This window comes from Spermophilus citellus (assembly GCF_964194105.1).
Source record: "Spermophilus citellus genome assembly, chromosome: 4".
NCBI classification, from domain to species: Eukaryota; Metazoa; Chordata; class Mammalia; order Rodentia; family Sciuridae; genus Spermophilus; species Spermophilus citellus.
The window spans coordinates 216,857,607-216,884,949 of record NC_138185.1 but is presented as its reverse complement, the minus strand read 5'-3'; the positions used below and the strand labels follow the sequence as shown (position 1 = coordinate 216,884,949).

Here is a 27,343-nt window from a genome sequence, read left to right as displayed (position 1 = left end):
TCATTTCAGGGCCGAGGGGGTTGCTGGATTTTGCCCTGTCGACAGCAGGAGGAAGCCAAGCCAGTGTCCACTTAGATGGACCTTCTCCAAGCTTGACCTGAGAACGTGGGGCTGCAGGGGGCCAGGTTGGGGACTCCCTGAGGCTTTTACAGGCCAGAGAGAGGCTTGCCCTGCCAGGTGCCCCTGAGAGCAGCCTCCACCCTGACCCTCAGGGAGGGCGTGGAAGGCCCCCTGCAGACTCAGCACCACGTCAGGGATCCTGTCGCCTCCTGCGTGTCCCATGGCCGGTGGCGTTTTCCAGATTTGTTGGGACTCAGAGCTGGCAATAGCAAGCGGGCCTCGGGAGCTCGGTCTCAGGAGCCACCTCATGGTGCAGGTCTGGAGCCAGGTTCTCTAGTGACAGTGAGAAACGCAGCCTGGGCTCCTGGGTGTGCGGCTGCCACCCGGGACCCCTGCTTGGCTGCCACCACCCTCTTCCTCCTCTCTGCTAGATCCAGGCAGGCCCCGACTCCATCCCTGCCACCCTCCCCCAGCTGGCCCCAGGACCCTGCCCACCCCTCTGCCCCCCACTCTCCCCTGTCCCCGTGGGCTGGCGGTGGTGAGAAAAGAGGCGAGGCGGGTACAGGACTGGTCCTGATGCTGTGGGCCCTGGGTGAGGGCTGGAGAACTCGGAGGCCTGGGCACCGGGAACGGGGGTCCGGGGGGTGCTGGGGGAGGGATCCTGCATCTTTGGAAAGCTCCTGCAGGGCCTGGGGAAGCTCCTGGGCTCCGGGTCCTTGGCACTGTCCGCTGCCCAGCACTCCCTGGGTTCTGTGAGCTGTGAGTTCGTCCTCACCATCTCCATTTTGTCCAACATGAATTCCTGCAAAGGGACATCAGTCTCTCACCCAACAGGGCTCTGGCCCCTGGACACCACTTCCCAGGGACCAGAACACTGTCCTGTCCGAGGCTGGCCTGCATCTCCCACAACTCTCAAAAGGACGGGGTGCAGTGCCTCTGGGAAAATGAGCAAACCGAGGCTTAGAGAGGTCGTGTGACTTGCCTGAAGTTGCACCGCCCAGGAGGGGCAGATGACTTCCTGAATACGGCCACCTGCCCCTTCTCATTGCTCCCTCTAGGCTCCCACTGGACCCTGCCCTCTCCCTCTCTGAAGGACCAGGTGCGTCTTTGTCTCTCCCCACCTCCAAGCCTGTCAGTGCTGAGCACATCTGGGTGACTCATTAGTGTTGGTTGAGGACTGACAGATTGACCCCGAGGCCTGATGTGATTGTTATGGGGGGGCCCTGGGGACCCCCTGACAGTACCTTGTCATTTCTTCTGTTTTCTTGGGGAGAAAATTGAGCGAATATGCTGTGGCTACTTAGATGAACGTGCCCTGACTCAGCCCGTGACAGAGTCACAACCCGGGGCTGCCAGCCAGACAGACCAGCTGGATGTGCCCCAAGTCGAGTCTCATGGCAGCCTTGAATTGGCCTGAAAGACTCCTGTGACAAGTCCCTCTCGAGGGGACTGTTGCTGGCTGCTGCTGACAGGGGACCCCAGAGAAGAGCCCTGCCCATAAGTGCCCGGAGCTAGGAATCCTGGGACGGGGCGTCTCCCTGAGCCGGCCTCCAATGCAAGTCTGGATGCAGGATGGAGCCAGAGCAGAAGAGGACGGACAGGAGGGGGAGGGTCCCCATGTGCCACTGAGCCTTGGTGCCCATCCCCCACCCTGGGCACCAGACTTGCCCTGGGGACTGAGGCACTGGGGCCCGGCCGAGCCCAACTCCAGCACTTACCCAAGGGCTGGTGTCACTCGGGGTGGAGTCTTGCCTAGTGTGTGCCAGGCCCTGGGTGACCCCCGGCATACCCCCCGCCCCCAATCACTACAAAGCCACAGCATCAGGACCAAGTGGTGCTGACGAAAGAAGAGGCCAGGTCAGTGACACGTCTGTGGTCCCAAGGGCTCTGGAGGCTGAGGCAGGAGGATGGCGATTTCAAAGCCAGCCTCAGCAACTGTGAGGCTCTAAGCAAGTCAGTGAGACCCTGTCTCTAAATAAAACAAAATAGGGCTGGGGTGAGGCTCCATGGTCCAGTGGCCCTGAGTTCAATCCATGATACCCCCCTCCCCCGCAAGGAAAGAGGAGAGACATGTAAATCCATGGACCAGAGCTGAGCGTCCACAGTCGGCTGAGGTCTGACGGAGTTACAAGACGATTCAACGGGGGAAAGAATTGTTTATTTAAAAAAAAAAATGGCATCAGGACAAGTGGCCAGCTTCCCGCAGGAGGATGGAGTTGGAGCCCCGGCCCACACGGGTCAAAACCAGGAGAGCAGGACGGCCACACACCAGAAATATGGGTGAATCTCGCGGCCTTGGCCGAGGACTGGTTTCTTAGACATGACCCACAAAGCACCAGCAAACAAACAACCAAAGTGAAAACATTGGATCATCAACATTTAAAAAATCTGTGCTTCCAAGAACACCCTTAGAAAGGTAAAAGACCCTCCCAGGACAGGAGAGGGTTTCAAATCCCTTGTTTGCTAAAGGACCTGCATCCAGGGTATATAAGGAATTCTTACAACCCAGCTACAAAAAGATGAATAGCTATATTTTTTAACAGGCAAAGAATTTGAATAAATATTTCTCCAAAGAACAAGAGACTCATGGCCAATAAGCACATAAAAAAAATGCCCGACGTCATCAGGAAAATGCAAACAGGAACCAAGGTACCAAGGTGAGATTCCACTTGCTCCACACCCACTAGGACGGCTCAATGACACAGCCAGTGCCTAGGTTGGCAGAGGGGTGGAGACGTCGGGACCCCCGGGCATCAATCCTGAGTTGTTCAAGCACTTCGGTAGTTCCTCAAAATGGGAAATAGAGCTATGATGGCAATGCCATTCCTCGGCATGTACCCAGGTGCCCGAGAGCACTGAAAACATGTCCGAATAAAAACCTGTTTGCTGATGTTCAGAGCAGCATGTTCACCAGCCCAAAGTGGGAACAGCCCAAACATCCATCAAGTAATGAATGGAGAAGAACAGATGTGCCAGTACTACCCAGCCATAAACAATGACGAAGGAGTCGATGCGGGCTACAATGTGGCTGAACCTCAAGAACGCGGGGCTGAAGGAAAGCAGCCAGATGTCAAGTGCATCTTCTGGGGAGACAAACGTGTTCTGGAGCTCGCCCCTGTGAGGGCGTGTGATTCTGAGTGTGCTGCAGACACTGAAGCATCTACTTCATTTGGTCCCTGCAGGAGCAACCACGAGAGGGTCCAGAATGAACTTGAGAGAGACCAGAATGAACTTGAGAGGGACCAGAATGAACTTGGCTGAACTTGGCTCAGCATTGAGGTTTCAACTGAAGATCCAGCGCAGAAGGCCCCTCAGTCCATAGAATGCCTCCTTCTGGTGCACTCGTGTGTGTAATTGTGTGACCCTCCCTGGGTCTGCGCGTGTGCAAGTGTTCAGGTGTGTCTGTGTTTCACGAGTATTGTTGGTGTGCAAAGAACAACATCCATGTCTGCATCGTGTGTAGCTGTGTGTGTGAGTGTGTGTGTGTGTGTGTGTGTGTGTGTGTGGTGACGTCCAGGGGGCTGCACATAGATCAGGCCCGACAGGAGTTCCCCTGTGCACCACCCTGACCCTGTCACCTGATGGGGCTCAAGTTCACTGACAGACTCGGGGGCCTTGGGTCCTAAGCACGGGACCACGTAGCCGTGAGGGAGGGCTGGTGGGGGCCGTGGGTGAAGGCCCAGGACGGGCTCAGGCTGGAGGCCTGCAGGGGGTGGGGGGCAGTGGCCAGCCCCTGGCCTCACCTTAATCCAGTCGAGCTTGGAGAAGAGGCCCAGGCTCTCAGGCACTCTGTGGGCCGCGCGGCTGCACTGCCGGGCCATGTTGTCCACGGTCAGTTGCAGGTAGTCCAGCAGCTCGCCCTGCAGGAGGACGGACCGAGGCTCAGCCCTGCCAGCTGCCCGCCCCTGCCCCAGCTCACGCAGGCCGGGGTGTCCGGAGCCTGGAGCCTGGAGCCCCCTCCGCCTGCCGTATTCTGCTCCCGGGGCTTGGTCTCCCCACCAGAGCCCAGGTCCTCCTCTCAGAGGAGACATCTGCGAGTCTCCCCAGGGGCAGGGGCTGCGAGTGGGCCTAGAGGATCCCGAACCTCCAGCACACGGTCAGGTGCCGCAGCCAGGACTCCATGACTGTCCAGTCCAGCTGCCGCCACAGCCAGCCCGCAGGTCTTGCCCACCCAGGTCCCACGGGCACAGTCCACGGGGCCAAGAAGTCCCACACTCACTCAGTGACCGTGTCCCGCCAGGGGAGGGAGCCCGGCACAGCGCTCAGCCCCGAGCCTGGGCCCCAGCTGACGTCTCAGCAGTCCCTGAGGCTGGGGGGGTGCAGGCTGTTGGCTCTGGCTACAGTGAGGACTCGGGGCTCTGGGGGGAGCTAGCCACGTCCCTGAGGCCAGCCATGGGCGGAGCAGAGCTGGACACCCTGGTGCCTGGTCAGGACTTTGGCCCTGCGCTCAGCACAGCCAGGCCATGGCCAGAGAGACACCAGGTGACCTACGATGTTGCACAGTAACTCACTTAAAATGCCATTATTGGCCAAAAAAAAAAAAAAATCACATAAGGTTTGACTACGGCCTGGCACAATTCCAGGCCCTGGGACAGGCCAGCAGGCCCAGCCCTGCTTCTCCACAGAGCTTGGTCCTTAACTGTCTGTCTCCCCGTCTTAGCTGAGGAGAGACAGGTGGGTTGTGTGTGTGTGTGTGTGTGTGTGTGTGTGTGTGTGCAAGTCTCTGTGTGTCTTTTTGTGTGTCTGTACTTGTCTCTGTATGTCTGTGTGTGCGTCTGTCTGTGCGTCTGTGTGTATGTCCATGTTTCTCTGTGTCTGTGTCTGTCTGTCTGTCTGTGCTGGGGGGATGGTTGGTTGAGGAGGCAGCGGTCCCACCCCCCGGCCAGCAGACAGGACTCACATTGTATTTCCGGATGTGTGGATGTGTGTCCACGCCCACGTCTTTCTGGTAGCTGATGCTGTGTTTCAGCCTCTGCCACTGCGTGCTGTGACACTTCTTCTGCAGCTGACACAGCTGGATCTTGAGGCTCTGAGGTGAGAGGCCTGGGTCATCGTGGGGCAGCAGACTCTTGGGGGTCATCTGCCTGGGCCACCCCGAGAAGCTCCCTGCCCACGGTGGTCTGAGTGGCTGGGGCTGCTCAAGGCCCGGGAGACGCGGGAAGGACCTGCCCAGGCCTGGTGTCCCTCACCCGAGCCAGAGCCGGCAGGCTGTGTGCTCCGGCCTTGACCTACTGGGTGGCACCGGGACCCAGCTTGGCCCCGGCCCTGGCCCAGCTGGACTCTGGGCTGCGAGGGGAGAGACACTGGGCAGACACAGCCTCACTTCTCTGGCCTTTCATTTTCTTGCTTCAAAAATGAGAACAGCACGGCTGCGACTGAAGGCAAAACTTAAGCCCCTTCCCCAAACATGAGTGGTTAGATGAGGGCTATTTCCATGCAGTGTTCTGAGCTATTAGAGGTAACAGGGAAGGGACCCCAGGGAACAGGATTCCACCTCGTGGGTGAGGACAGCATTCAACCGACCCTTGCTTGATCTCCTCTCAAATCTCCCAGGAATAACTGCCCCTGCCTGCAAGTGCTGGAGGGAGGTTTAAATGAGATAAAGCTCATTTAGGTGCTTCTCCCAGTGTCCGGCACCTGCGTGGATCCCGCCCTCAAAGGAAAAGAAACTACCAAGTGGCGTAGTTTTGCAGCACTGCCACTAGGGGGCAGAGTCGCTCCAAACACCCTATAGTGGCCCTCTGGGACAAACCAAGCAACTGGTCACTCTTCCTCACTTGGCAATGGCAGTATAGGCTCCATGACGCCTTGCCTTTGCTGGGTGGGCTCCCCCGCGGACTTGTGCCCCCTCCAGCAAGAGCACTTCATGTGACACAGTTTGTGTTTGGTGTCTCACGAGAGGGTGTGTCGGCCCCATTTGACAGACAGGGAGACTGAGGCTCAGACAGGACACCAATCCTGCAGCTGGTCAGGGGTGGCCTGGGATTGGAAGCCCAGTCTGTCTGACTCCAGAGCTCTTGGATTTCCTACCCCATGGAAGGCCCTTGAAGCACAGGCAGAGTGACAGGGAGGGAGGAGACCCCAGGTCCCCTGGGGTGGACAGGAAATGGCTCCCCAGCCGCTCTGGTTGGGGTGACCGGCTCCAGGTAGCACTTACTGGCACCAGAGTCCTGTGGCCCTCCTCCAGAAACTCCAGGCTCTGGAGGAGGGACTGGTTCATCTGGGAGAAAGTGTCCAGGCACTTCCGGGCCTCCTGGCTGGCCGTGAGGAGCCTCCCGTAGTGCCGCACCATGGCCTCCACCAGGGCCGACTCCGGCTCCTCCCGAAGGCTGCTGTCTGTGGGGACAGGGAGGGTGGCAGGGGCGGGCACTGACCAGGTGGGTGGGGTGTCTGCGGCTGAGCCCCGAATTGAGCAGCCCCACACCCGCCCTTGGCTTGGCACCCGAGGCCCTGCCCCAGCCACCCCCCCAGCAGCCCTGCCAGCTCCTGCATGGAACCCACCAGTCCCAAACCTGCCACTGTGCCCCGGGGCTGCAGCCCCGTGCATGCTCTTTGCTGAGTTCATCTGAGCCCTGAAAGAGGTGCCCTCCTCTGTGAAGCCTTTTCTGACCCTCAGGCGGGGTTAGGGCTCCCACGGCCCTGGCCAGTATCTTTAATATGGCCCTGAGCACAGCGGCTGTGAAGACAGATGGATCAGAGGCTGCACCTAGCCCACCACTTCCTGGCTGTGTGATCTTGGGCAAGTTCCTTACCCTCTCTGAACCTGGGTAGCACAGTAGCCCAAGGCTGCAAAGGAGGTGTAATAAAGATTTGCTAAAGAGCTTAGCACAGAGTAAATACTTAATCAATGTTGATCATTATTTTTTATTTTTCATAATATTAAAATAAAAAATAATTAAAGTTGTTGTCTTTCCTTTTCTAAAGAACTTCCAGCACTTATAACAGTGGACCCTGGAACAAATTATGATAAGACAAAATAATGCCATATCCCCTTCAAGCACCCACTCTTAGTCCACGGTAGCAAAACCAAAAAGCCACAGACAAAATACCGCTGTCCTTCAGTATCCCAGGGGCTCTGGTTCTGGGGCCCCCGTGGACACCAAACCTGAGGCTGCTCAAGTCCCTTATGAGATGACATTGCCTTCACCTAGAACCCGCAGGTCCCGCCCGTGTGGCCTTGAAACCTGAGTAATGCCTGAGTGACGTGAGGGTCCGTGAGCTGTGGCCTGTGGCTCAGGAGCAGGGCAAGGTGGGGTGTTGGTCTGCACCTGGGGTTGGCCAGGTCTGCGGATGCGCAGAGGCCCGTGGTGGTTGTCCACGTGGCTCACGTGGCTGAGCGTGGAACGTGGCCCTGGGCTGCTCACGTGGCGGAATGAGTCTATTTGGTCACCGTCACTAGAGCTGTTTCCATTAGCCTGAGAGCCAGGGGCAAGCCGGGGCCCCGGGTGGGGACCAGGAGGGGGACTCGGCCCTTCTCAGCCACGGTGGTGGCCTTTCTGGGTCAGCAGAGGAGCCGCTGGGCGCGGCCCCAGCCCTGGAGGCCCCAGGAGGCGCATACCTTTGGGGATTTTCTTGAGGACTTTCATCAGGTAGTCCTCAAACACCTTGTGCCTCTGCACGGCTCTCTTCAGCTTCCTCTGCCTGTGGGGCCAGAGGCAAGGACGTGGCGTGGGACCCCGCTCCTGCATGGCCCCTTGCCAGGCCACCTCTGTGGGTTCCTGCTGGGCCCTGTGCTGAGCTGGTCACTTTCTGCCCATCAGTCGGCCACGGGCCTCTCATCCCGTCTTACTGCTGAGCAAACTGGGTCCCAGACAGGCGTGGGGTTCGGGGTGGGGGTGGGAGCCGCCTCTGTCTGGTGTGGTCTACAGACCCCTACTGGAGCGGGGAGGTGGTGGCCACGGCCCGTCCAGGAGGCAGACACCCCTCCTGACCAGGTGCGCCACCTCCCTGGGCCTGGGTTCTCCCTGGGCAATGGTGGAGAGAAGCCCCACAGCAGGCCAGGACCACGTGGGGGGAGGTGGCCCCAGTCCGCCCCTGAGCTGACTCTTGGAGGAACTCTAAGCAAGCAGCGTCCAGTAGGTGGCCTACCTGGGCTCCGTCAAGGTCAGCGCTGGAGGGCAGAGGGCAGGGCAGGGACAGCCCCAGTCTGCCTCTGCAAACAAGGGCTGTAGTGGCTTCTCGGAGTGACCCCCAGGGACCCAGGCCAGCCCCTCTACCTCTCTGGGGCATGCAGGGGGAGTCGTCTGTCTCAGTACCTCGTGCCCCACGCCCTCACCCTTCCTGGGGCCCGTCCCTTTCCATCTACTTGGGCTGTTAGAGCAGCCTCCACTTAAGGCCCCAAGTGGAGGGCGAGGACCAGGGTCTCCACTCAGGACCCGCTCACCCTCGAAGATGGACTTCCTGGGGGTCAAGCTGACAGGTGCATTGGGATGGCCACTTGCAGCCCCTCCTTCATGAGGAGGTCACTCAGCCCTGGGGGGCAGGGACTGGCCAGGATCTGAGGTCATCAAGGGGTGGTGGCCACGCCTCTCACCTCTCCTGCCACAGCTGGGTTGATTTCAAGGCTTTGCTGCCCACCCCCGTCCCTTCCCTGGCCTGGCCTCTATGGGGCAGTTCTGCACGTCCTGGCCACTGGGCTCACTGTGGGTGGCGCTGGGGCTGGGGCCAAGGCAGGGCACAGCAGGCCCTGGGACAACACATACTTGGCCTGCAGCTGGCAGAGCTCCTGCAGCAGCACCTGCAGGTCCCCGTCCTTGTCACCAGGATCGCTTGGGTCAGCTCCTTGGGCTGTGTCCATGGCACCAGAATTGCCCCTCAGCACCCCAGGCCACGCGGGATGGAGGAGGGGTCGCGGGTCAGAACGGTCACAGCAGTGGCTTCCTCCTCATGCTCCCGACAGTCCTCTGCAGCCGGTTAGCAATCCCGCTACACAGGGACGGAATCGAGGCTCAGAGAGGGCTGGGACCCACTCAAGGTCACACAGCAGAACTGGGTTTGGACTCTGGGCTTATTGAATCTGAAGTCCAGGGCCTTTGGGATATAGGACTGAGGGTGCTGCTCTGCAGTGGCATTATCACCCCGGCCACCTCACAACTGGTAGGGCTCCATCACCCCCAGATCTTCCAAGAGGGGCTGACTTCCAGCAGCATCTGGGAAAGAGGTTGGGCTGAGAGCAGGGCTGGCTCAGAGGGCCCTCATGACAGCTCCGTGCCCACTGCCCGTCCACCCACTGGGCACCACTCATGTGCGCCTGCTGGAGAGCTGGGCTGGGGCTGAGATGGACACCTCCAATGAGCTGCAGGCCCAAGGGGACGAGGGCAGCTAGCAGGGACTCCGCACAGCAGCGCCAAGTGTTCCCAGCCGAATGCCCAGGGAGCAGAGAGCCGGGGCAGGGCTGGGCAGCCTGTCCACCGCCTGGCATTGGAGGAGTGGGGCCCAGCTGACTCTCACGCTCTCCCAGCACAGAGCCACAGCCAGCTGTGACATCACAATGCTGGCTCTGTCCTCGGGACAGACCTGTGTGTGCAGAACCAGAGTCACCATGTCCTGTGGCCCCTGCCCCGCCCTGCCTTCCTGGTTCAGTTCCATGGAGAAGGGGACAAGAGGCATCGGCCACCCCATGGGACTCTTGGGCCTCTGCTTCAAGGTTGGTCACCTGGAGTCAAGGTGGAGGTCCTGATGACCTTGTGTCTGCCCAAATCCCTCCCGTCCCCTTCTGCCTGACTTTGATGACTGACGCCTGTGCACGTCCCCAGCACCCCTGCAGGCTTAGGTCCCCAGGACCCGGGGCCAAGCCTGGCCCAGTGCGGGCAGCAGGCAGAAGGACTCAGGCCTTGGACCGTCCCCTGCCCATGGGTCAGCCTGTACCCATGCAGCTTTGGGCCAGGGTCACTGGGGCGCTGGGCCTGGTGCCCCTTCTGACATCCTGCCCTGCACCTGCCCTGCTAGCTGGCCAGGCTGACCTGGTCGGCTCTGTGGGGGCCACTGCTCAGGGAGGGAAGCGGGGAGCTCAGGGAGGACAGAGGGGACGCAGGGCCTTGGGGAAGGGCAGGGCCGGGCAGGGCTGCAGGAGAGCCAGGGCTGGGGGGAGCGGGTCTGTGGCTGGAGCGGAGCAGTTGGCACCGGGGTGGGGGCTCAGCTGGTTTCTGGATGACCACAGTTAATGGGGGGCAGAGGGGACCACTCACTGGGATTCTGGGCTGCTCCCCCACCTCCCTCTCCTCACTCCCCTCAACCCCCCTGTCAGTGGGGAGTGGACCCCGCCCCTGCCAGGCTGTGCCCATGAGCAGGCCCTAAGGGAGCCCCCTGCCCCCCGTCCTAGAAACCAGGGTGGGTGGAGCCCACTGAGCCCGGCAGCGGAGGTCCCAGGCTCTGGTCTTGGGTCAGACGAGGGAGGGGCAGGTCCCTGTGAGGGGAACCCGGGTAGAGGGCAGAGGTCCCAGGGCTGCCCTGAGGAGCGCTCGGGCGCAGCTGAGAGCAGGGAGCCGGAGCCAGCCATGACTCTCCAGGTCAAGGAGAAGCCGGTGAGAGGGCGTCTGCCAGCAGGGACCGCAGGGCAGAGGCTCAAGGGCACAGAAGGGCCTGCGAGGCCACCAGGCCACAGGCAGGGGACTTGGGCTGAGGCTGGAGGAGCTTCTGGCAGGCAGCAGTGTGACAGGTCACTGTCACAGAGAAGAAACAGATGGCAGGAGGGAGGGAGGTGGGGAGGATGGCGTCCTCTCCTTCTCAGGAACCCAGAGAGCGCAGCCCATTGGCTGAGCCTGGGCCACGGCCCCGCCCTGGGCTTGACTGACAGCCCCACCCTGAGGCCCGCACCTGGCTGCTGCTCTGGGAATCCTGGCTGCTCCGGGGACCCAGGGTTAGGGTTAGGGGACCAGGGAAGCCCCGGGAGCCAGGCTCGGGCTTTGCACTTCACCAGAGAGCAGCGGGCAGCTCTCAGAGGGAGGGTCCTGGTCACACTGTGCGTTTGAGCATGCTCCCCGACTCAGAGGGCAGGAGTGGAGGGGACCAGCAGCGGGGGTGGTGTCTGGGCAGCAGGTTCCACGCACTTTTTGTGGGGGGTTAATTTAGTCCTCAGGACCCACCCACAAGGTCGAAGATGATATTTCAAATGGGGAAACTGAGACGCAGAGAGGTTGGATAACTTGCCCAAGGTCTCACTGTTGGGAAATAGCTGAGCCGTCCTTCCAGGGAGTCGAGATCCAGACCATTCGGGAAGTTGAGTTGCTAGGACTTGGAGATGGATCAACAGGGTCCTATCGGCTAGGATATAGAGCTGGAAGGCTGTTCTTGAGGGACTCCATCAGCATCTCTGACCCTCTTGTGGCCTGAAGCAGGTGCTGGGGCAGCTTACCTGCAGCATTCCTTCCCAAAACCCAGAACCTCGCTGCCTAGAAGCTGAGGTCCCTAACCCACGTGGCCCCCGAAAGCCATAGGCACGAGGCTGGGGCGTTGGCAGAACCATTGCTTCCCAGTGAGGGCTTATCTTGGCCTGAAGAGTCCCATGAAGTGCCCAGAGAACACACAGATGAGGCTGGGAGGGGCCGTTTCTCCTGTCAGCCCTGGCAGGTGCCGGTCATCATGAGGGGTGGCCCTATTATAGTCAGCACCTGGCTCTTCTCCTGGAGCGCGTCTGGGTTAGGACCTGGTATCAGGGCTGCCACATCGCCTGGGGGACCCGGTGCACAGTGAAAACGCGAGGCTGTCATTAAGGATCAGTAAGAATTGCAAGACGGGATAGCAGAGGAGAAAATGGAATGTGGCTCTTCTGCGCACAGACCCACGCGAGCACACACGGGGCCCAGGAAGTCCAGGCCTGGGTATCCCACTCTGCCCTGCTCCTCCCAGGCCCTCCGAACTGCCCCGGGGACACCTGCACTGCCCCGCTAGCTTCTCTCTCTCTCTCCCACGGACAGGCTTCCGCTACCTGCCGAGGACACACAGCTGGGGACGGCCCAGGTCTCTGACCTCTGCTCAGCCTCTGCCCTGGGGCAGAGCTGCCCATCAATGGCAGTAGAACCAGTGAAACCCACCTTTCCAAAGGCCTGAGCCCTCAGGGCCTGGATCATTAGGTGCAGACGGAGAAGGGACCCGATCCAGCTTCCCTGCCCAGAATTCCAACCTCATCCTCATAGCAGCCCCAAATGTTCCCAAGAGGGACAAAGCCAGCCCGTCTCCCGCCCAAGGGATGCTCAGGATGCAGAGTGAGGCTGCAGCTGTGGAGTCAATGGGAGACCAGCTGTGTGACCAGAGGAGAAGCAAACAGCCTCTCTGAGCCTCAGGTTGCTCACAGGCAGAGTTGAGAGAGGGTGAGGAAACAAACTTGCTCTGCTGATCCACCTGAAGTTTCCGAGACAGGCATTTCTGGCCTCCTGCCCTCCTCACTGAGGGAGAATCTCCGCGGTCCACCTGGCCCTTCCCTCCGTCCTTGGCACATGAGGATACAGATCCGGCAGCAGCCCAGGGCCCAGGCAGCCCTGCTGAGGTCCCGCTCCTCGGAGCTTCTGCTGGGCCCAGTCCTGCTTCCCCTGGCTCATCCTTACCCTGCCCCGGGAAGGTTCTGGGCTGGGGAGTCACCAGCAGGTCCTGGCCCAGCTCTCCTGAGACCCAACCTCCGTGGGAGGGAAGACCGACCCCTGGTTGTGGTCCACCGGGGGCTGGGCTTTCCAGTGTCCAGGGTCTCAGTCCCCTCCCGGCAGCACCTGAGAGGAACCACCCTCCAGGGGACAGAGGTGGGCCGGGCGCTCTGACCTCAGAGGCCAGGTCAGGGGCAGCCGGGTCTGGGGGACAGGGGAGTCAGGCCTGGCCGACTGGGTTCAAGCCATGTCACCTTCCTGCTCTGAACCTGGGATGCAAGTTGAACCTGCAAGGCCATTGATTCTGCCTCCAAGACCTCTAGAGTCCCTCCTCCTCCCTCCGCTGACCGGCCTGGCGGTGGTCTCCCCAACCTGCACCCAGCCACCGCCTCCCTGCTCCTGTGGCTTCAGGCCCCTGCAGGCCGTTCTTCACCAGGCCACCAGGGGGAGCACTTCTAGGAAAATCCAACCTCCCCATTTCCCTGCAGAAAACCAGTGACCTGCAGGTGACTGTTCAGCATCGGGCTGTCCAGGGGGAAAGCTGTTCTTGTGGCCCTGGCCAGTTTCCATGGGGGAATTCTCCCACTGTGGTTGGCTTCGGCTCCTAACAGTTTAACAACAAGGTGCCTGGAGGAGCAGCCCGCGTGTCACTGGGGCTGGTGGCCACTGTGTTAAATCACCAATGAAGTCAAATTCCCGCTGATGGGGCCCCGCCGTGGCCATCCCTCTCACATTGGCTTCTCTGTCCCCTTTCCCTACCACAGGGCCTTTGCACCCGTGGTTCACTCTGTCCACCTTGCCATGCTCCTGGCTCTTACAGTGCTCTCTCCCTCTTGCCTTCTAGATCTCTGCTCAGAAGTCGCCTCCTCAGAGTGGCTCCCTGACCAATTACGGTCACCCCTCGGCACTCTGAGTCATCTCCCAGCTGGAATGTGACCTCCCTGAGGGCAAGGACGGGGACTGATGGGTCCTGCTAGAGTCCTGGTGTCTAGGATAGTAGTGCACACAGCAGGCACTCAATCGATGCATGGTCACCAGCAGAGGTCTGGAGAGACATGGCTTTGGGTTTGAGTCACGACTCCCCCACCCACCAAGGAGGGTAGGCCTCATGAGTCACAAATGTCTTCGAGTCTCGGTGTGCTCACCTGGGTGTGGGGACAGTCACAAATGTCTTCAAGTCTCGGTGTGCTCACCTGGGTGTGGGGACAGTTGTACCCGTAAGATGGAGCGCGAGAACCTAGCGGTGACACAGACAAGAGGCTTGGGACGGTTGTGTCACTCCAGGACCTCAGAAGTGAGAGCGGCATCTTCGCCTGCACAGATCCCGTGCAGCCAGCGTCCCCCCTCCACGGTGGCCTCCTGCCCTGGGCCAACCTGACCATGGGGTGTCAACCTTCCCCTGGGCTGAGTCCAGATCTGTCCCCCGTAGTGACCCCCCGTAGTTCCAGCCCCACTTCTTCCCCACGTGGGGAGTCTCAGGTCATTAGAGCCACTAGGGTTGGGACGGAGGTTGATTGTGTCCTTCCTCCATAACGATAGCAAATAGCGAGGTGGTCAATTGGTGAAGAGGGAGGGCTGATCTGGCTCTCAGGTGTGGAGGGTCCCATCCACGACCTGTGGCTTTTTGGCCTCTGGACGGGGCAGCCGCACATGGCGAGCAAAGCTGCTTCCCTCAAGATCAGGATGAGAAAGAGAGAAACAGGAAGAGGCTGGGGTCCCACAAGCCCTCAAGGCCTGAGGACCCCCCAGTAGGCAGGGGACTTTAGGACTCCTAGGGTCCCGCCACCTCCCAGGAGTGCCAAGCTGGGGTCCAAGTGTCTAGCACAGGAGCCTTTGGAGAGCATTCCAGATCCAAATCACGGCACGGACAGAGCTGTGAATTTTGGCATGAAAAGACCACAAAGGGCAAGTCCATCATCTCCTCTTTCATCATGAACCGTCTGACCTCACCTGAGTCTTAACCTCACTGAGCCTGTTTCTTCCTCTGCAAAACAAGGTTAGCAACACAGGGGGGGTCCCCCTTATCCCTGGAGGAGGCTTCCAAGACACCTGCAGATGCCCGCCACTGTGATAGTTCTGAGAACTACATAGACGGCGTTTTTTCCTAGGCATACACACCCTAAGATAAAGGTTGATTTATAAATTAGACCCAGTCAATAATAATAAAATGGAACAATTATAGAAATGTACTGTAGTAAAAGCACCAGCATCACTACTCTTGCTTTGGGGTCTCTAGTAAGTAAGAGAAGCATTACCTGAACACAAGCATTGTGATACCACAATGGCCAATCTGATAAGAGGAGACAGCAACTAAGTGACCAACAGGAGGGTAGCATACACAGCATGGATACACTGAATAAAGGGATGATTGGTGTCCCAGGCTGGATGGAGTGGGATAACAATAGATTTCATCATGCTACTCAAAAGAATGACATGCAATTAAAAACGTGTGAAATGTCTATTTCTGGAATTTTCCATTTATTGTTTTTGGACCTCAGTGGTCACAAGTAACTGAAACCGTGGAAGAGAAACTGCAGAAAAGTGGGGTGGGGGGCTACTGTCACGGCTACCTCTAAGGCTGTGGTGGACATTAAATTAGTCAATATACACAAAGCACTTAACATCAATTGCTATTATTACTATTATTCTGCATTCCAGCTTTTGTGACCATTCTTTGGTCCACAGCCATTTGTGGTTAAGGCCAGGCCTCTCTGGCATGCTTTCCAGCTAAGCAGGGAAACGGGCCAGTTCTGTCTGGGTCACCCACCCCCGCTTCACCCCTGTCCATCGGAGCTGTCCCCTCAGCCCACAAGAGGGCGTCTTGGCACTTTCCAAAACCTCCCTCAGGCATACCTGACCCTGGGTGGTCTCCATCGGCCGGGATTGGAGGGAGAGGTCTCAAACCTGGGGGTGGGGGTGCTGAAAGTCTCCAGCTGGGGTCTCCTCTCAGTTTCCTGGGTGGCCTGGACTCGGCCCTTTTTATATCATTTTTTAGGGATCCTGATGTTCTTAAAAATGCTGGCAGCAGCTGGGAACATCAGTGAGGAGAGAGAGCAGGAGCTACAGGGGGGAGGGAGGGAACCAGGATCCAGGATGCCCTGTGATTTCCCCCAAGGTCCCTGGGGCTGTGACAACGTTGCGCGGTCTCCCCTGGAGTATGTTCTCCTCCACAGCATCAGAGATTTTGCAGAGGGATTCGAGGTCACGAGTCAGTGGGCCTTGAGATGATCTCTGGGTCAGGCCCTTTAAAGGCAGAGCGTTTCCTCTGCTGGTGCCAGAAGATGCGGGTGAGGAATCCGAAGTGGGGGCGGGACTCGCTGGGAACAGAGTGCATCCTTCTCTGGGCTGAAATGCCAGGGGTCATGGGCAAAGTCCAAAGAAGCCATTAGAATTGAGAATGGTCCCCAGCCAACAGCAAGAGAATGGGACCCCGGTCCCACGGCCACAAGGAGCTGAGCTGGCAACCCACTGGGGACGTAGGAAAGTGGATTCTCCCCAAGCCTCCAGAGCACAGCCTGGGCCTCGACTCCGGCCTTGTGAGGCCCAAAGAGAACCCAGTTGAGCCCTCCCAGATTCCTGACCCCAGCACATCTGAGTGGGTCCAGGAAAGACCCCAGGAGACACAGGAAGGACTCACGGCTGGATCCTGGGGGCTCTCGGGACCAGCTGCATGAGAAGCCAGGTCAAGGTGAGTTTCTAGCCACCACTTGACCTGTCCCAACTCCGGCCAGGGGAACATACTTGGTGATTCTCCTGAGGGATGTGGGGCAGGAGGAGGGCCACCCACCTGCACAGCAGAGCATGCTGGGTACGAGAGCTGCATTACAGGACCCTACCCCCCCTCAGAGCAGTATTCACCCTGGGGGGAGGCGGGACCCAGCAACTGGTACCCTGGGTGGTGGTATGCTCCAGCCCTGGCAGGTTTCAGGAAGGTATGGCATGTCCCTGTGTGTCACCCTGTGCCTGCTGTCCTTATCCAGTCTGTGCCTCTTGTCCTGGGGCCCAGGCCACCAATACCTCTGACCTGGGAGCAGGGTTCTGGGACTCAGCCAAGGTCAAGGGACTGGCTGGCCCTTTAGAGAGCAACCTATTCTACCCCCCAGGACCCGCAACAGCTTCTCGATGACTCTGGAGGACGGGTCTGGCCTCCCCCAGGATGGGCACAGGCCTGGCCCCCCCAGGATGGGTGCCATTGAAAGGCTGTGCTTGTGACCTTGTTGCCCTTTTTTCCTGAGCAGGGCCCTTGATCAAGCCTTTGCAGCAAGACCTCATTGACACGCAGACGCACACGGCCCTGCGTGCAGAAGCCCCTGGTTAAGCCTCCACCGTTGCTGTCTTGAGACTCGCCGTCATTTCCAAGCCAGGGCCTGCACTTTCTCTGCGCACTGGCCCTGCAGATTATGGAGCAGCCCTGACCTGTGTCCTTGTCTGCAGAGTCTCAGCCTCAGGAGGGAGAATGAATGCACCCATCTTCCCGGCAGAAACCTGTGGGCGCCTGTGACCCAGGGATCGGGCACCAGGGTTTGGTGCTTGGTCGATTCTTTCAAAGCATCTGAAGTCACCCTGGGGGCGAGGCTGGGGGTCCTCCTCTTGGCCTTTACAGGCCTCAATCCCGTTGGTTTCTGCAAAGTAGGGATGACCCAAGCTGGGGCTGTCTCTTTCTGCATGGTCCAGTGTGAGCCTTGGGGTGCAGGCAGTCACCCTCCCCAGCTGCGTCCTCAGGACAGGCAGCACAAAGCCACCTGTTCAGTGGTGAACAGAGACTGGACGGCGGGGAGAAGGGAACCCAGGTCTCGACAGGACAGCAGCAGCTCCACGCAGGTCTGTGCCTGCCCCCCAGCCAGATGGTGGCCTCTCAGCTCTGTGACCTTGCTCCTTCGAGTCATGGGACAGGGGAGCAGGTGACGGACACCACCACAGGTTGGGAGTTAATGCTGGCCTTGACCTTCATGGACCAGTCGAGAGGAATCAGGTGTCCTCTGCATGTGATGAGTGTCGCAGATACCGGAGTCCCCTTCATGTGCCCTCAGCGTGACCACTGGGCACACAGCCCAGGCTTCCACTGCAGTCCTTGCCTGAGCCTCCTCTGCCCAGTATAGAGGCCACGGGGGCCGGGCCCAGAGGGAGCTCAACACCCAGCTCCGGACTCCCTCAACGGGCAAGTCAGAGGCCTGGCTGGGTGCTGTGGGCCAGCTCCCATCAGCCGGCTCCGCTCCCGTCTCACTCCTCAGCTCCTTTGACACATTCTGTGGGGTCCTGTTATGGCTTGGTGTGACTTGTCCCCTAAGTGTTCCAGTGGTGGAGGCTTGGTCCTCAGGGTGGCTGTACTGAGGTGGTAGAAGCCAAGAGGTCGGAGTGGTGAGGTCCCCGGGTGCTGCTCTTAGGAAGGGATTGACACAGTTCTCCTGGGACCCAGTTAGTTCCGCGGAGAGTGAATTGTGGTAAATGGTAAGACTGGCCCTTGAATCTCTCTCTGGCTTTCTGTCATGTTATGCCATCTCTCCCTCTTGCATGCTTGCCAGCCATGATGCCATGATGACATCGGCCGTGATGTGACCCATCCAAAGGGGCCCTCACCAGAGGCCAAACTATGGGCTTCCCAGTCTTGGACTTTCAGCCTACAAAGATTTCTACCAACTTCCAGGGTTGGACTTTTCTTTATAAATCACTCAGCCTTGGGTGTTTTGTTATAGCAATAGAAAACATACTAATACAGATCTCTTCTTAAATGCACAATCAGAACTCAAATCCTGGGGCTGGGGATGTGGCTCAAGCGGTAGCGTGCTCGCCTGGCATGCGTGCGACCCGGGTTCGATCCTCAGCACCACATACAAACAAAGATGTTGTGTCTGCCGAGAACTAAAAAATAATAAAATATTAAAAATTCTCTCTCTCTCTCCCCTCTCTCACTCTCTCTTTAAAAAAAAAAAAAAAAAAAAAAAGAACTCAAATCCTCATCTCAGGACCAGTTTCTAGGGAACCTTCACCATGAACAGCCTATATTTCACCATCATGACCTCACAGGGGGACTACCAGGACTGTCCTCTTCCTGGGGCTCTTTCCTTCGGGTGCTGTTAGCAGTGTTAGTTCCTGGGGAGTGGAGGTGGCTGAGTCTGCTGGTGGCCACCAAACCCATGGTCCCTTCTTCTTGAGAGGACATCTAGAAAACCTCTCCCAGGCTGCCTGGTTAGAAGGAACCCCACTGCCTGCCTTCTGGCTGGCAGGATGTGAGCGTTAGTGACTTCACCTCTTGCAGGCCCAGGTGGTGGAATGTTCCACACGCCATTCTCCGTCCTCTTTCCTCTTCCAGCTTAACACAGACAAAAGCTACAACCTGGGGAGACACATTTCTGACCTGGCCAAGCTGCCCATAGAGGCAGCCTGGGCCCAAATCACCGAAGGGAGGAGACACATTTGCTGGTGAAGATCCTGGCCACATGCAGATGTTTCAAGAGGAAGGAAACCCCTCTGTTTGAGTCTTGGGGTTCATTTGTCACAGCAGCAAGCCTTAGCCAATGCAGAGGGCGAGAGGCGGGGTCTTGGTGCTTCCTGTTCTCATTGTCTGAGTGCCCTGAGCACACAGGCCCTTTAATCTCACTGCAGACTGGCTGCCTACAGGAATCATTATCCCCATTTCATGGATGAGGAAACTGAGGCTCAGAGTCACATGACTAGGAGGAGACAGAAAGGGAATTCAACCTGACTCCAAAGCCAGTTTGCAGTACAGACAAAGGCTCCACATCTTTCTAATTCCCTCTCTAGATGCCCTTGTCCTGCATCCCAACCCCCTCACACCTCTACCATACCACTGCCAATGGCCAGGACCTGCCAATGGGCCTGGGGGCATCTGGGGCTGATATCAGGAAGCTAGGGAATGTCTTAGTCAATCTCCTCCCCTCCTCTTCTTTAGGCCACGGTTCCTGCTGCAGGGAAGACTCCCACTTTCAGCTAAGAAAGAAGCAGTCCCCACTCTGTCTCTGTGTGACAGGGTGTGAGATTTCCAAACCCAGCTATTCCTGTGGTTGGGGGTGGCTGAGAGGCATGATGAGGCATCAATCAGGAGCCCTGAGAGAATGATAGTCCAATTGAGAAAGAAAGCCAAGATGTGGATTTTAGGTAAGAAGCCAGTAATCATGGAGTGTAAGTATTTGGGACACACTTATACTACAGAGAGTATTTGTTATTCATCGGAAATGTAAATTTAAGTAGACATTTCTATATTTGATCTGATGATCCTTAGGTAAGACACGCCAGGCTCATGAAAAAGGTTGACCAAAAAGAAGTTATTGAAGGGACAGGGTTAAGGGCACCAAGAGAGGAGGCAGGGAGAGGGAGTGGCGACGCTGGGGACTGGTGAGAAGCTGCCCAGCTGGGGCTGCAGCCATGGAGGAGCCTATCAGAACTGTGGCCCGAGACAGAGAAGCTAGAGCAAGAAACACCTGGTCCTGTCCCCGTCCTGTCCACTAGAGCCTCCCATTGTCTGGATCCAGGCGCAAGCCTTAGCCAATGCAGATGGCAAGAGGCAGGACCTCGGGGCATCCTGGGAACAAGGAAGCCCAGGCAACACCCTATGCCACCAGCTGGGCACAGAGGGTGGAGCCTGGGTCTGGCAGCACCTGGGTGGCCAGTGTGGTCTGAAAAGGGAACCAGGTCTTAATCCTCCTTGGGCTCTGTCCCCTTGATGAGACTTAGAGGACTTTCCCTGCCAGGTCAGACCCAGACGGGGAGGGCAGGTCAGAGGCCCAGATGCCACACGCTGGCCCCAGCTTCTCCAGCTGCCTCGGCCAAGCAAGAGGAGAGTCCAGGCCCAGCAGGTGCAGCCAGGTGTCCATGGGGCCCTCCGCCCTCACGGTCTTGCTCCATGGCTCATCAGGTTTTGGGGTCCTTCATCCAAAACCTCTCCCAAGATTTCTACCAACTTCCAGGGTTGGACTTCCCCCACCCAAGCCCCCTGCCCCGAGCTGTCTCCACAGGCTTGTCCCACCCATGAGCTCCCTCCCAAGGCTCAGGTCCCTGCTCTGACCCCGCCCACTAAGAACCCTTGCACTGAGCTGCAGAAATGAGAGAGGAGAGGTCAGGAATTCTGAGCTGCTTAGACGCTGCCCCTTGCCTCCCGTAGGATGCAATCCAACCCTTGGTGACGGTGGCCGAGTGCCCTGACACAGGGCTGACCCCACTTTGCCCTACCCTGCCCCCTGCACTCCTGCCACATCTAGCTCCTGGGGGAGTCCCCGTAGGCCTGGACTTGTGCTGTGCCCTGGATCTGCATGCACCCACTTGTGCCCTGGACAAAGGCAGCCTGGCAGCTTTGAGACCTCCCAATGCCCCCTCTTCGCCCTCCTCTAACTCCCACCAATCCTCCATCCCTCCCCCGCGACCTCCCTCTCCCTCCCATCCTCACCCCATCCTTCCTCCAGGACCCCACGGTCCCCTTGCCCTCTGCACTGGCTCCCCTCCCCCACCCCTCCTCCCTGCCCCCCCTGCTCCCTCTTCCTCTGCCCGGCTGCCTCCCCTGGGCAGGGCCATCCGCCCCATGTGTTGGCCTCTGGCTCTTGGTTGGGCTTATGGCGTATAATTTGCGCCTTGAGGATAAAGATAATAATAGTTACATTTATTGGGCACTTGCCTGGAGCAACCTCTGCCCTGAACCTGCTCAGTGTGTTGCCTCATTTCAGTCCCACCCCACCCCCCACCCGCCCCACGCCCCTGGAGGAAGGTGCTGCGGCTGTGACTCCCCTCTTGCAGGTGAGAAGTTGGGCTCAGAAGGATGGGGCAGCCACTCAGCAGCTCCCAGGGGTGGCAGGAAGATGGAGCCAAGCCCTGCACCCACGGCCCCACACCAACTGCTCTTTGGACCTGCTGGGGCCAAAAGGGCCCCTCGGCATCAAGGGGCAGGCGGGTGGGGCACAGGTGGAGGCGAGAGGGAGAAATCAGGCTGTGGGAGGCGTTTGGGGCTGACCCTGGAGACCCCACAAAGAAGACCAGGGGATGTGATCAATGGGCACCTGTTTTTATTTCTGTAAGACCGGCCATTCCCTCTCTGGAAGCAGCAACCCTCGGGCCCCACAGACCCCTGGGTCAGAAACCAGGCCACTGGGCATCGGGGCCTGGAGATTATCCCAGGACGTGTGGCACAACAGACACTCCGTCCTGTTGGGCCAAGAGTGACACTAAATATAGGGACAGACGCCCTGAGGGCAGGGCAAAGTCTGAGAGGCCAGCTGGCCGGCCAGGAGGGCCCAGAGCAGGCCGTGTGTTGGCCCGGTCAGCCTTGTCCCAGGAGTCCAGGCTGGCAGGGCCTGGCAGATGGAGGGCAGCCACCCTCAGGGCATGCCTGGCCGTTGTGGGCGCTGGGCCTGGGTGCCTGGGTCACACGCTCTCCGGGGCCAGGCCAGGAACTATGACGGTGCAGTTTGTCGGGAATGGCCAGCTTCCGTGGCAACGAGAAAACTGGGAAGTAAGAGGGGAGAAGAAAGAAGGACCTGGCCCACGTGAGCCACGGGAACTTGGAAACACGTCCAGGCGCGGAGCCCCCATCTCCCAGGGCAGCAGGAGTGGACGAAGGCCTGACCGCCTCAAGCCCTCGCCCTCCTCATCCGGTGGCAGCGCGTGCCAGGGTCCCCGAGCTTCCTGGAGGGAGGGTCTCACTGGAGCCTGCTCCAGGCCGAGTGTGTGCACGAGTGTGCCCCTGCACCCAGCGCAGCTGCAGGAGCTCGTGCCCACTGGACCTGCGCAGCGGGCAGTTATGGTGAAACCATCTGCAACAAAGCTCAAGTCCCAAGATTCAGACTCTTCCAAAATAATTATCCCACTTTTAAATTTCTGTATTTGGAATACTCAGGCTGGCTGACTTGAATTCCCACTGGTTCCCAACTGGCATTGTGCTCTCAGAGAGCCAGGCTCCGGGGACAGCAGGTTACGGCCACTCTGCAGGTTCAGAGGCGCTGAGTTCAGAGTCTACTCCGTGCTCGTAACAGTGCCACAGGACCGTCTTTCCTCCACTCCTCAGGGATCCAGAGAGGGGAAAAGTTGGCCCAGGTCACATGGAACTTTCCAGAAGGGCCAAGACCAGCCACGGGGTCAGGCCCAAGTGCTTTCCATCATGTCAGGTGTCCCTTGCGTGTGTATCTGTCAGTTTTCAGAACACACACGTGCACATACATCACGATCCAGCAGCTCACACATGTGCCTCAGCAAACACACACCGGGACGAGGCGGAGAACTCAGAGAATAAGGGATTTGATCTGACGTTTAATACTTTTCTGTAAAGCGGATTCATGCATCAGCCATCCTGCCAGCAGCTGGATGCCCACCCTCTGTTCCTCCGGGGTGAGGCCAGGGTGGTCACAGGCACCACGGAGCACAGGTGCAGCCGATGAGGCCCCCCAGCTTCCCCCTTTCCAGTCTAAACAAGAACCCCCAACCTTCAAGGGGGTCACCACGCTGCTCCTGGGTTGCTCTAACCCAATGAGAGGTTCCCCTGCCGGCCACCTGTGGAGTTCCTGTAGGAGGAGTGGGGGAACTGACCCAGAGTGACAGGACAGGGCACCAGGAAGGTAAAGAGGCCCCTGGGGACGTGCCATGGCCCTCCACCCAGCCCATCTGCATGGGAGGCAGCGACAGCCCTGCACAGGGCCAGAGCCATGGCTCCTGCCAGGCCCCACAGCTCTGCCCCCTCCAGACTCAAGGAAGGTTCCCCTTCCTCAGCAAGAGGGCTGCTCATGGGCTGTGACACCGCCCAGCTCTTCACCGCCCGCTCCCTCAGTTCTCCGTGGGACACAGGCCGTGTGGCTGAGTCTCACCCTCACTGAGACTGGGCAGGGCCAGGTGGGCCTGCGTTCCTGTCCCTAACATCAGCATACAACGCCTCCCTCTCGGGATGGCCTGGCAAGTGCCCAGACCCCAGGAGGGGTGCTGATAAGTGAGTGCCCTGCCTGTCCCTCCCATGTCAAGGTGACGGAGTCAGGCCTCCCCCAGGACCTCGCCCGGCCCCCCACCCTGTGTTCTCAGCCCTGCCTCCCCCCGAGAGCCCTGTCTCCCCTGGTGGACAGAGCTTCGGCCTCCCTTGGATGGCCAGGTCTGGCTGACCCTCTGTAACACCACGTCGCAGGCCACTTAGGATTCCCTGAGGAGCATGGCCCAGGGTGAAAGGCTGAGAACAGGGACCCTTCGCTGGCTGCCCCCGCAGAGGCACCAGAGGGGTAGCAGCTGTGTGTCTGGCGCTGGCTCCAGAGAGGCTGGACTGGGCCTGCCCCTTCCTTCCCCTCCCCAGCTGCAGCTAGGTCTGGAGGAGGCTGGTCCAGCTCTGCCCAGGGGCCAGGTGCTGTCACATCCAGAGGGAGATGTAGGCCCAGCCCACAATGACCAGTCCCCAGGGAACGAGGCTGGGCCTACCCCATTCTGGCCTTGTTGGGCCTTTGTGTCCAGTTGAAGGGCAACAGGCTGCTCCCAGCTCTGCTCTGAACATGTTTATGTTTATGGAAAACCTGTTTCTGCAGTTAACTGGGGCCTGTGGCCACTCGGGGTTTAATGTCGTTCCCAAGATCCCCAGGTGATTCAGGGATGGCAAGACATAGCCTCGGAGAGACCAAGTGACTGGGCTGGCCACCAGAGCCAGCAGCCTCTGGGACAGTCCAGCCTCAGCCCATGGGCTACTTGAGCACCCATGTGTCCTGGCCTGTGGGAGATGCCTTTCCCTCCTGCAGGTGGCCTGGGGAGGAAGAAGCCGCTGGGTCCCGCGGGCAGTTTGGAATCCCACTTAATCCCCTACGACCCCTGGAGATCTCACTTCTGCTATCGGGAGGGAAAACACCCAGAGACGGGGTGGGGGGCAGCTGGGGTCACACAGCAAGGGGTCCCCAGATGCCAGGGCCCATGGGGGGCGTTGGGATTGCAAGTGACAGGCCTCTTCAGCAAGAGTGGCCAATTTGCCCAGGGCTAGCCAAGCATGGCCACCAGGCCTGGACCTTTTCCCATTGGACACTCCTCCTGGGAGGAAGTGGCAGCTCACACAGGCAGTCCCAGGGATGCCATGGGCAGGGACAGGGGCTCGTGTGGAGGACACTTGGGAGAGTGTAGGGGGAGTGGGTTTAGAGCAGGGGGCTGCGAGGCCAGCCGAGGCCAAGGCTCTGTCTGTGCTGCCTGTCCTGCTGGGCTGTCCCAGGCTGGGCCGTTGGCATCTGAAGTGTCAGTCATGGCTCAGGAAGGTGCAGGCAGCTGAAAACAGCCCCGCCCCCTTGACACCACGATTGGTGTCCATCCATCTGTCTGTCGGTACTGGGGGTGGAACCCAGGGGCACTTTGCCACATGGCTACATCGCCAGCCCTTTTAATTTTTTATCTGGAGACAGGGTCTCGCTAAGTTGCCCAGGCTGGCCTTGAACTTGGGATTCTCTGGCCTCAGCCCCCTGAGTCCCTGGGAATACAGGCGTGAGCCGCGGCACCTGGCTCAGGTCTGCTAATTCTGATGGACATTCTTACAAGACCCCGCTGGCTGGCTCCCCCTTTGCACATATGTGCAGTATTCCAGAGAATGGCCCCGGCTCAGGAAGGCCTTGGGGGACCCAGGTGTGCAGGACGCACAGGAGGGGAGACCCCCTATGCCACCCTGAGCCAGCTGCATGGCCCATCCCTGGGCCAGTGCCTACCAGCCACTGCTGGGTGACCAAGCCTCATCCCAGGGTGCCCCCTCATCTGGGTGCAGGGTGCACCTGAGGGTGTGGGTCAGGGTGCACTTTGACCCTCGTGGGTGGGGAGACCAGCTTTCTCCCTGCTCACCTGGGCCCTCCCACAGCTGCCCCTTCCTCTTCCCAGGGCTTGGGGACTCTGTCTACCCTCCCCCTCCAGAGTACTCCCCAGGGCCCGTGCTCCTCTTCACCTCAGTTATTTGAAACCAAAATAAACAGATATGGAGAGGCAGCCGGGCCGGGAGCCAGGAAGCCAGGGCCCAGGGTATCGGATAGCGTTCCATCAGTGGGTCAGTCGTCCCAGGGCGTGGCACTGACCTGCGGCCAGCTCCCAGGATCCGGCTGCCCTTCCTTCTTGTGCTCTTTCCTTCCCTCCTTCCCGGAAGCGATGGCACTGTCACAGGAAAGTGTGCAGGTCTTCATTCCCCTCGGACCCTCCTAGGGTTGAGTCTCCTAAGATATCTCTCCAGTGCATGTGCACAGACACACACACACACACACACACACACACACACACCCCTTTATTCATGGGAATTCAGATTAAAATAAACACATGAACATGGAGAGAAGTCTGGAAGGGAAAGGCCTGGGGACTCTGTGTGTGTGTGTGTTCAGAGGCCTCTCTGGGATTGACAGACAGCAGCAAGTCCTTTTCCCACTCTGTCCACACAGGGGCTGTGTGAGTCCAAGCACACCACCGTGGTTTACTGAGCAACTACTACGTGCCAGGCAGTACTGAAGGCAGTGAGCCCAGGGAGGAAATATTCTGCTTGAGAGAGACAGGCAGTAAAGCGGTGCCGATCGTGTGTCATTGGGCAGGGGCGAAGAGTGAGCACCAGAGAAAAGCCAAGCTCTGTGGGGCTGGAGAACAGGGCAGGTGGGTTCTTCTCAGGGCCAGGAGAGATGGCCCTGGGGCCTCCCGAGTCCTGTGGGTGACCCCTTGGTGGGCCACCTTCCTCCTCCTCTGCAGGCCGGGCAGCTGTATGGCTTTTCTCTCCGCGTCTCTCGTCTTCGGCTCCTTCCTGACTTCACACAGGCCTTCCCTGGAGAACTATCCCTAGCACCACCTCTGAACCTCGCGCCAAGCTGGGGACCCTGGAAAAGCTCCAGAGAGGCTGCGGCCAGGCTTTCTCGAATGTTTGCTGGAATTTGTCATCATGGACATGCAAATGGATGTCCATCAGAATGGAGGACGTGCAACAGAGGGACGGCCAGGTGGTGTGGCTGTGGACGAACTGGAACTCCTGTTCCTGGCTGACCAGAGGGAATGGGCACACGGGCCTCCTGAACCGCCAAACCCAACACAGGGCTACGGGCGGACCCCGTGCTCCCCTCCCAGGTGTGTGCCTGATGGCACTGGGTAGAGGTTCACGGCCACACCCTTCATTGTCTCCCGAGGCTCCAATCCACCCGCAGTAGGTGGATAAATTGTCACCTAGTCATAGTGAGACATCCACGCAGAGATCACAGCGAACCCTCCACAGCTAGGTGGACCCATGCGGGCAAATCTCCCTGTGTCCACCTCCAAGGACACAGGATTCATTCACATGAGTTCAAAACAACAGCGCCCAGGGACCGGTGGGGTGGCCGAGCCCGGGGGGGGGGGGGGCGCGGGACAAAAGGGCAGCTGCTGGGTGATTGAAATACTCTCTTTCTGATTCAGATGCTGGAGTGTCCAGTTGGTGAAGATGTGCTGAGCTTTACTGTGGGTCTGTTAAGCTTTTAATAAAAAATTTAAAAACCAGTCAGTGCTGTGTGGGCCTCAATGAGTTAGGTCAGAGCCTCTGGGTAGACACCAGCACAGGTACAGTTCGGGTACGCAGGGCTGGCCCTCACCCAGTGAGCCTGACTTGCTCATTCTGGAGATGAACAACTGCAGTTCAGAGAGGGAGGTGACAGGCTCGAGGACAGAGCAGGGCAGCACCATAGCCAGGCCTAGATCTAGCACAGTTCTTTCTATGGCCGTACTGTTCACCTTCTCCATTGAATCAGTGCCCAGAGACCGCCCCTGCCTCTGTCGGA

The 27,343-nt window shown here is 59.0% G+C and overlaps 1 protein-coding gene and 2 long non-coding RNA genes across 5 annotated transcripts in view; 2 read left to right on the top strand and 1 right to left on the bottom strand.

Annotated features, from left to right (window-relative positions):
* Positions 1–464: 464 nt before the first annotated feature.
* CCDC197 (coiled-coil domain containing 197) overlaps positions 465–27,343 on the bottom strand; it is a 29,062-nt gene continuing 2,183 nt past the window's right edge. Inside the window, exons 2-8 of one of the 3 annotated variants that reach the window (XM_081290570.1) lie at positions 25,640–25,759; positions 8,763–8,985; positions 7,619–7,701; positions 6,218–6,396; positions 4,961–5,089; positions 3,804–3,920; positions 465–862 (exon numbers count right to left, since the gene is read on the bottom strand). In XM_081290570.1, the coding sequence (XP_081146696.1) occupies positions 488–862; positions 3,804–3,920; positions 4,961–5,089; positions 6,218–6,396; positions 7,619–7,701; positions 8,763–8,857 (978 nt within the window). In that variant the 5' untranslated portion in view covers positions 8,858–8,985; positions 25,640–25,759 and the 3' untranslated portion in view covers positions 465–487. Of the gene's footprint in view, positions 863–3,803; positions 3,921–4,960; positions 5,090–6,217; positions 6,397–7,618; positions 7,702–8,762; positions 8,986–21,388; positions 22,898–25,639; positions 25,969–27,343 lie in introns of those variants that run through there. The other 2 variants (XR_014021547.1, XR_014021548.1) reach the window with 2 other exon arrangements.
* On the top strand, positions 9,576–13,773 carry LOC308646964. The gene is made up of 3 exons (XR_014021550.1): positions 9,576–9,706; positions 11,976–12,368; positions 13,480–13,773. It is a non-coding gene; the product is annotated as an uncharacterized lncRNA (long non-coding RNA).
* LOC308646963 lies at positions 13,803–27,333 on the top strand. Its single transcript, XR_014021549.1, has 3 exons — positions 13,803–16,323; positions 25,994–26,660; positions 26,985–27,333. It is a non-coding gene; the product is annotated as an uncharacterized lncRNA (long non-coding RNA).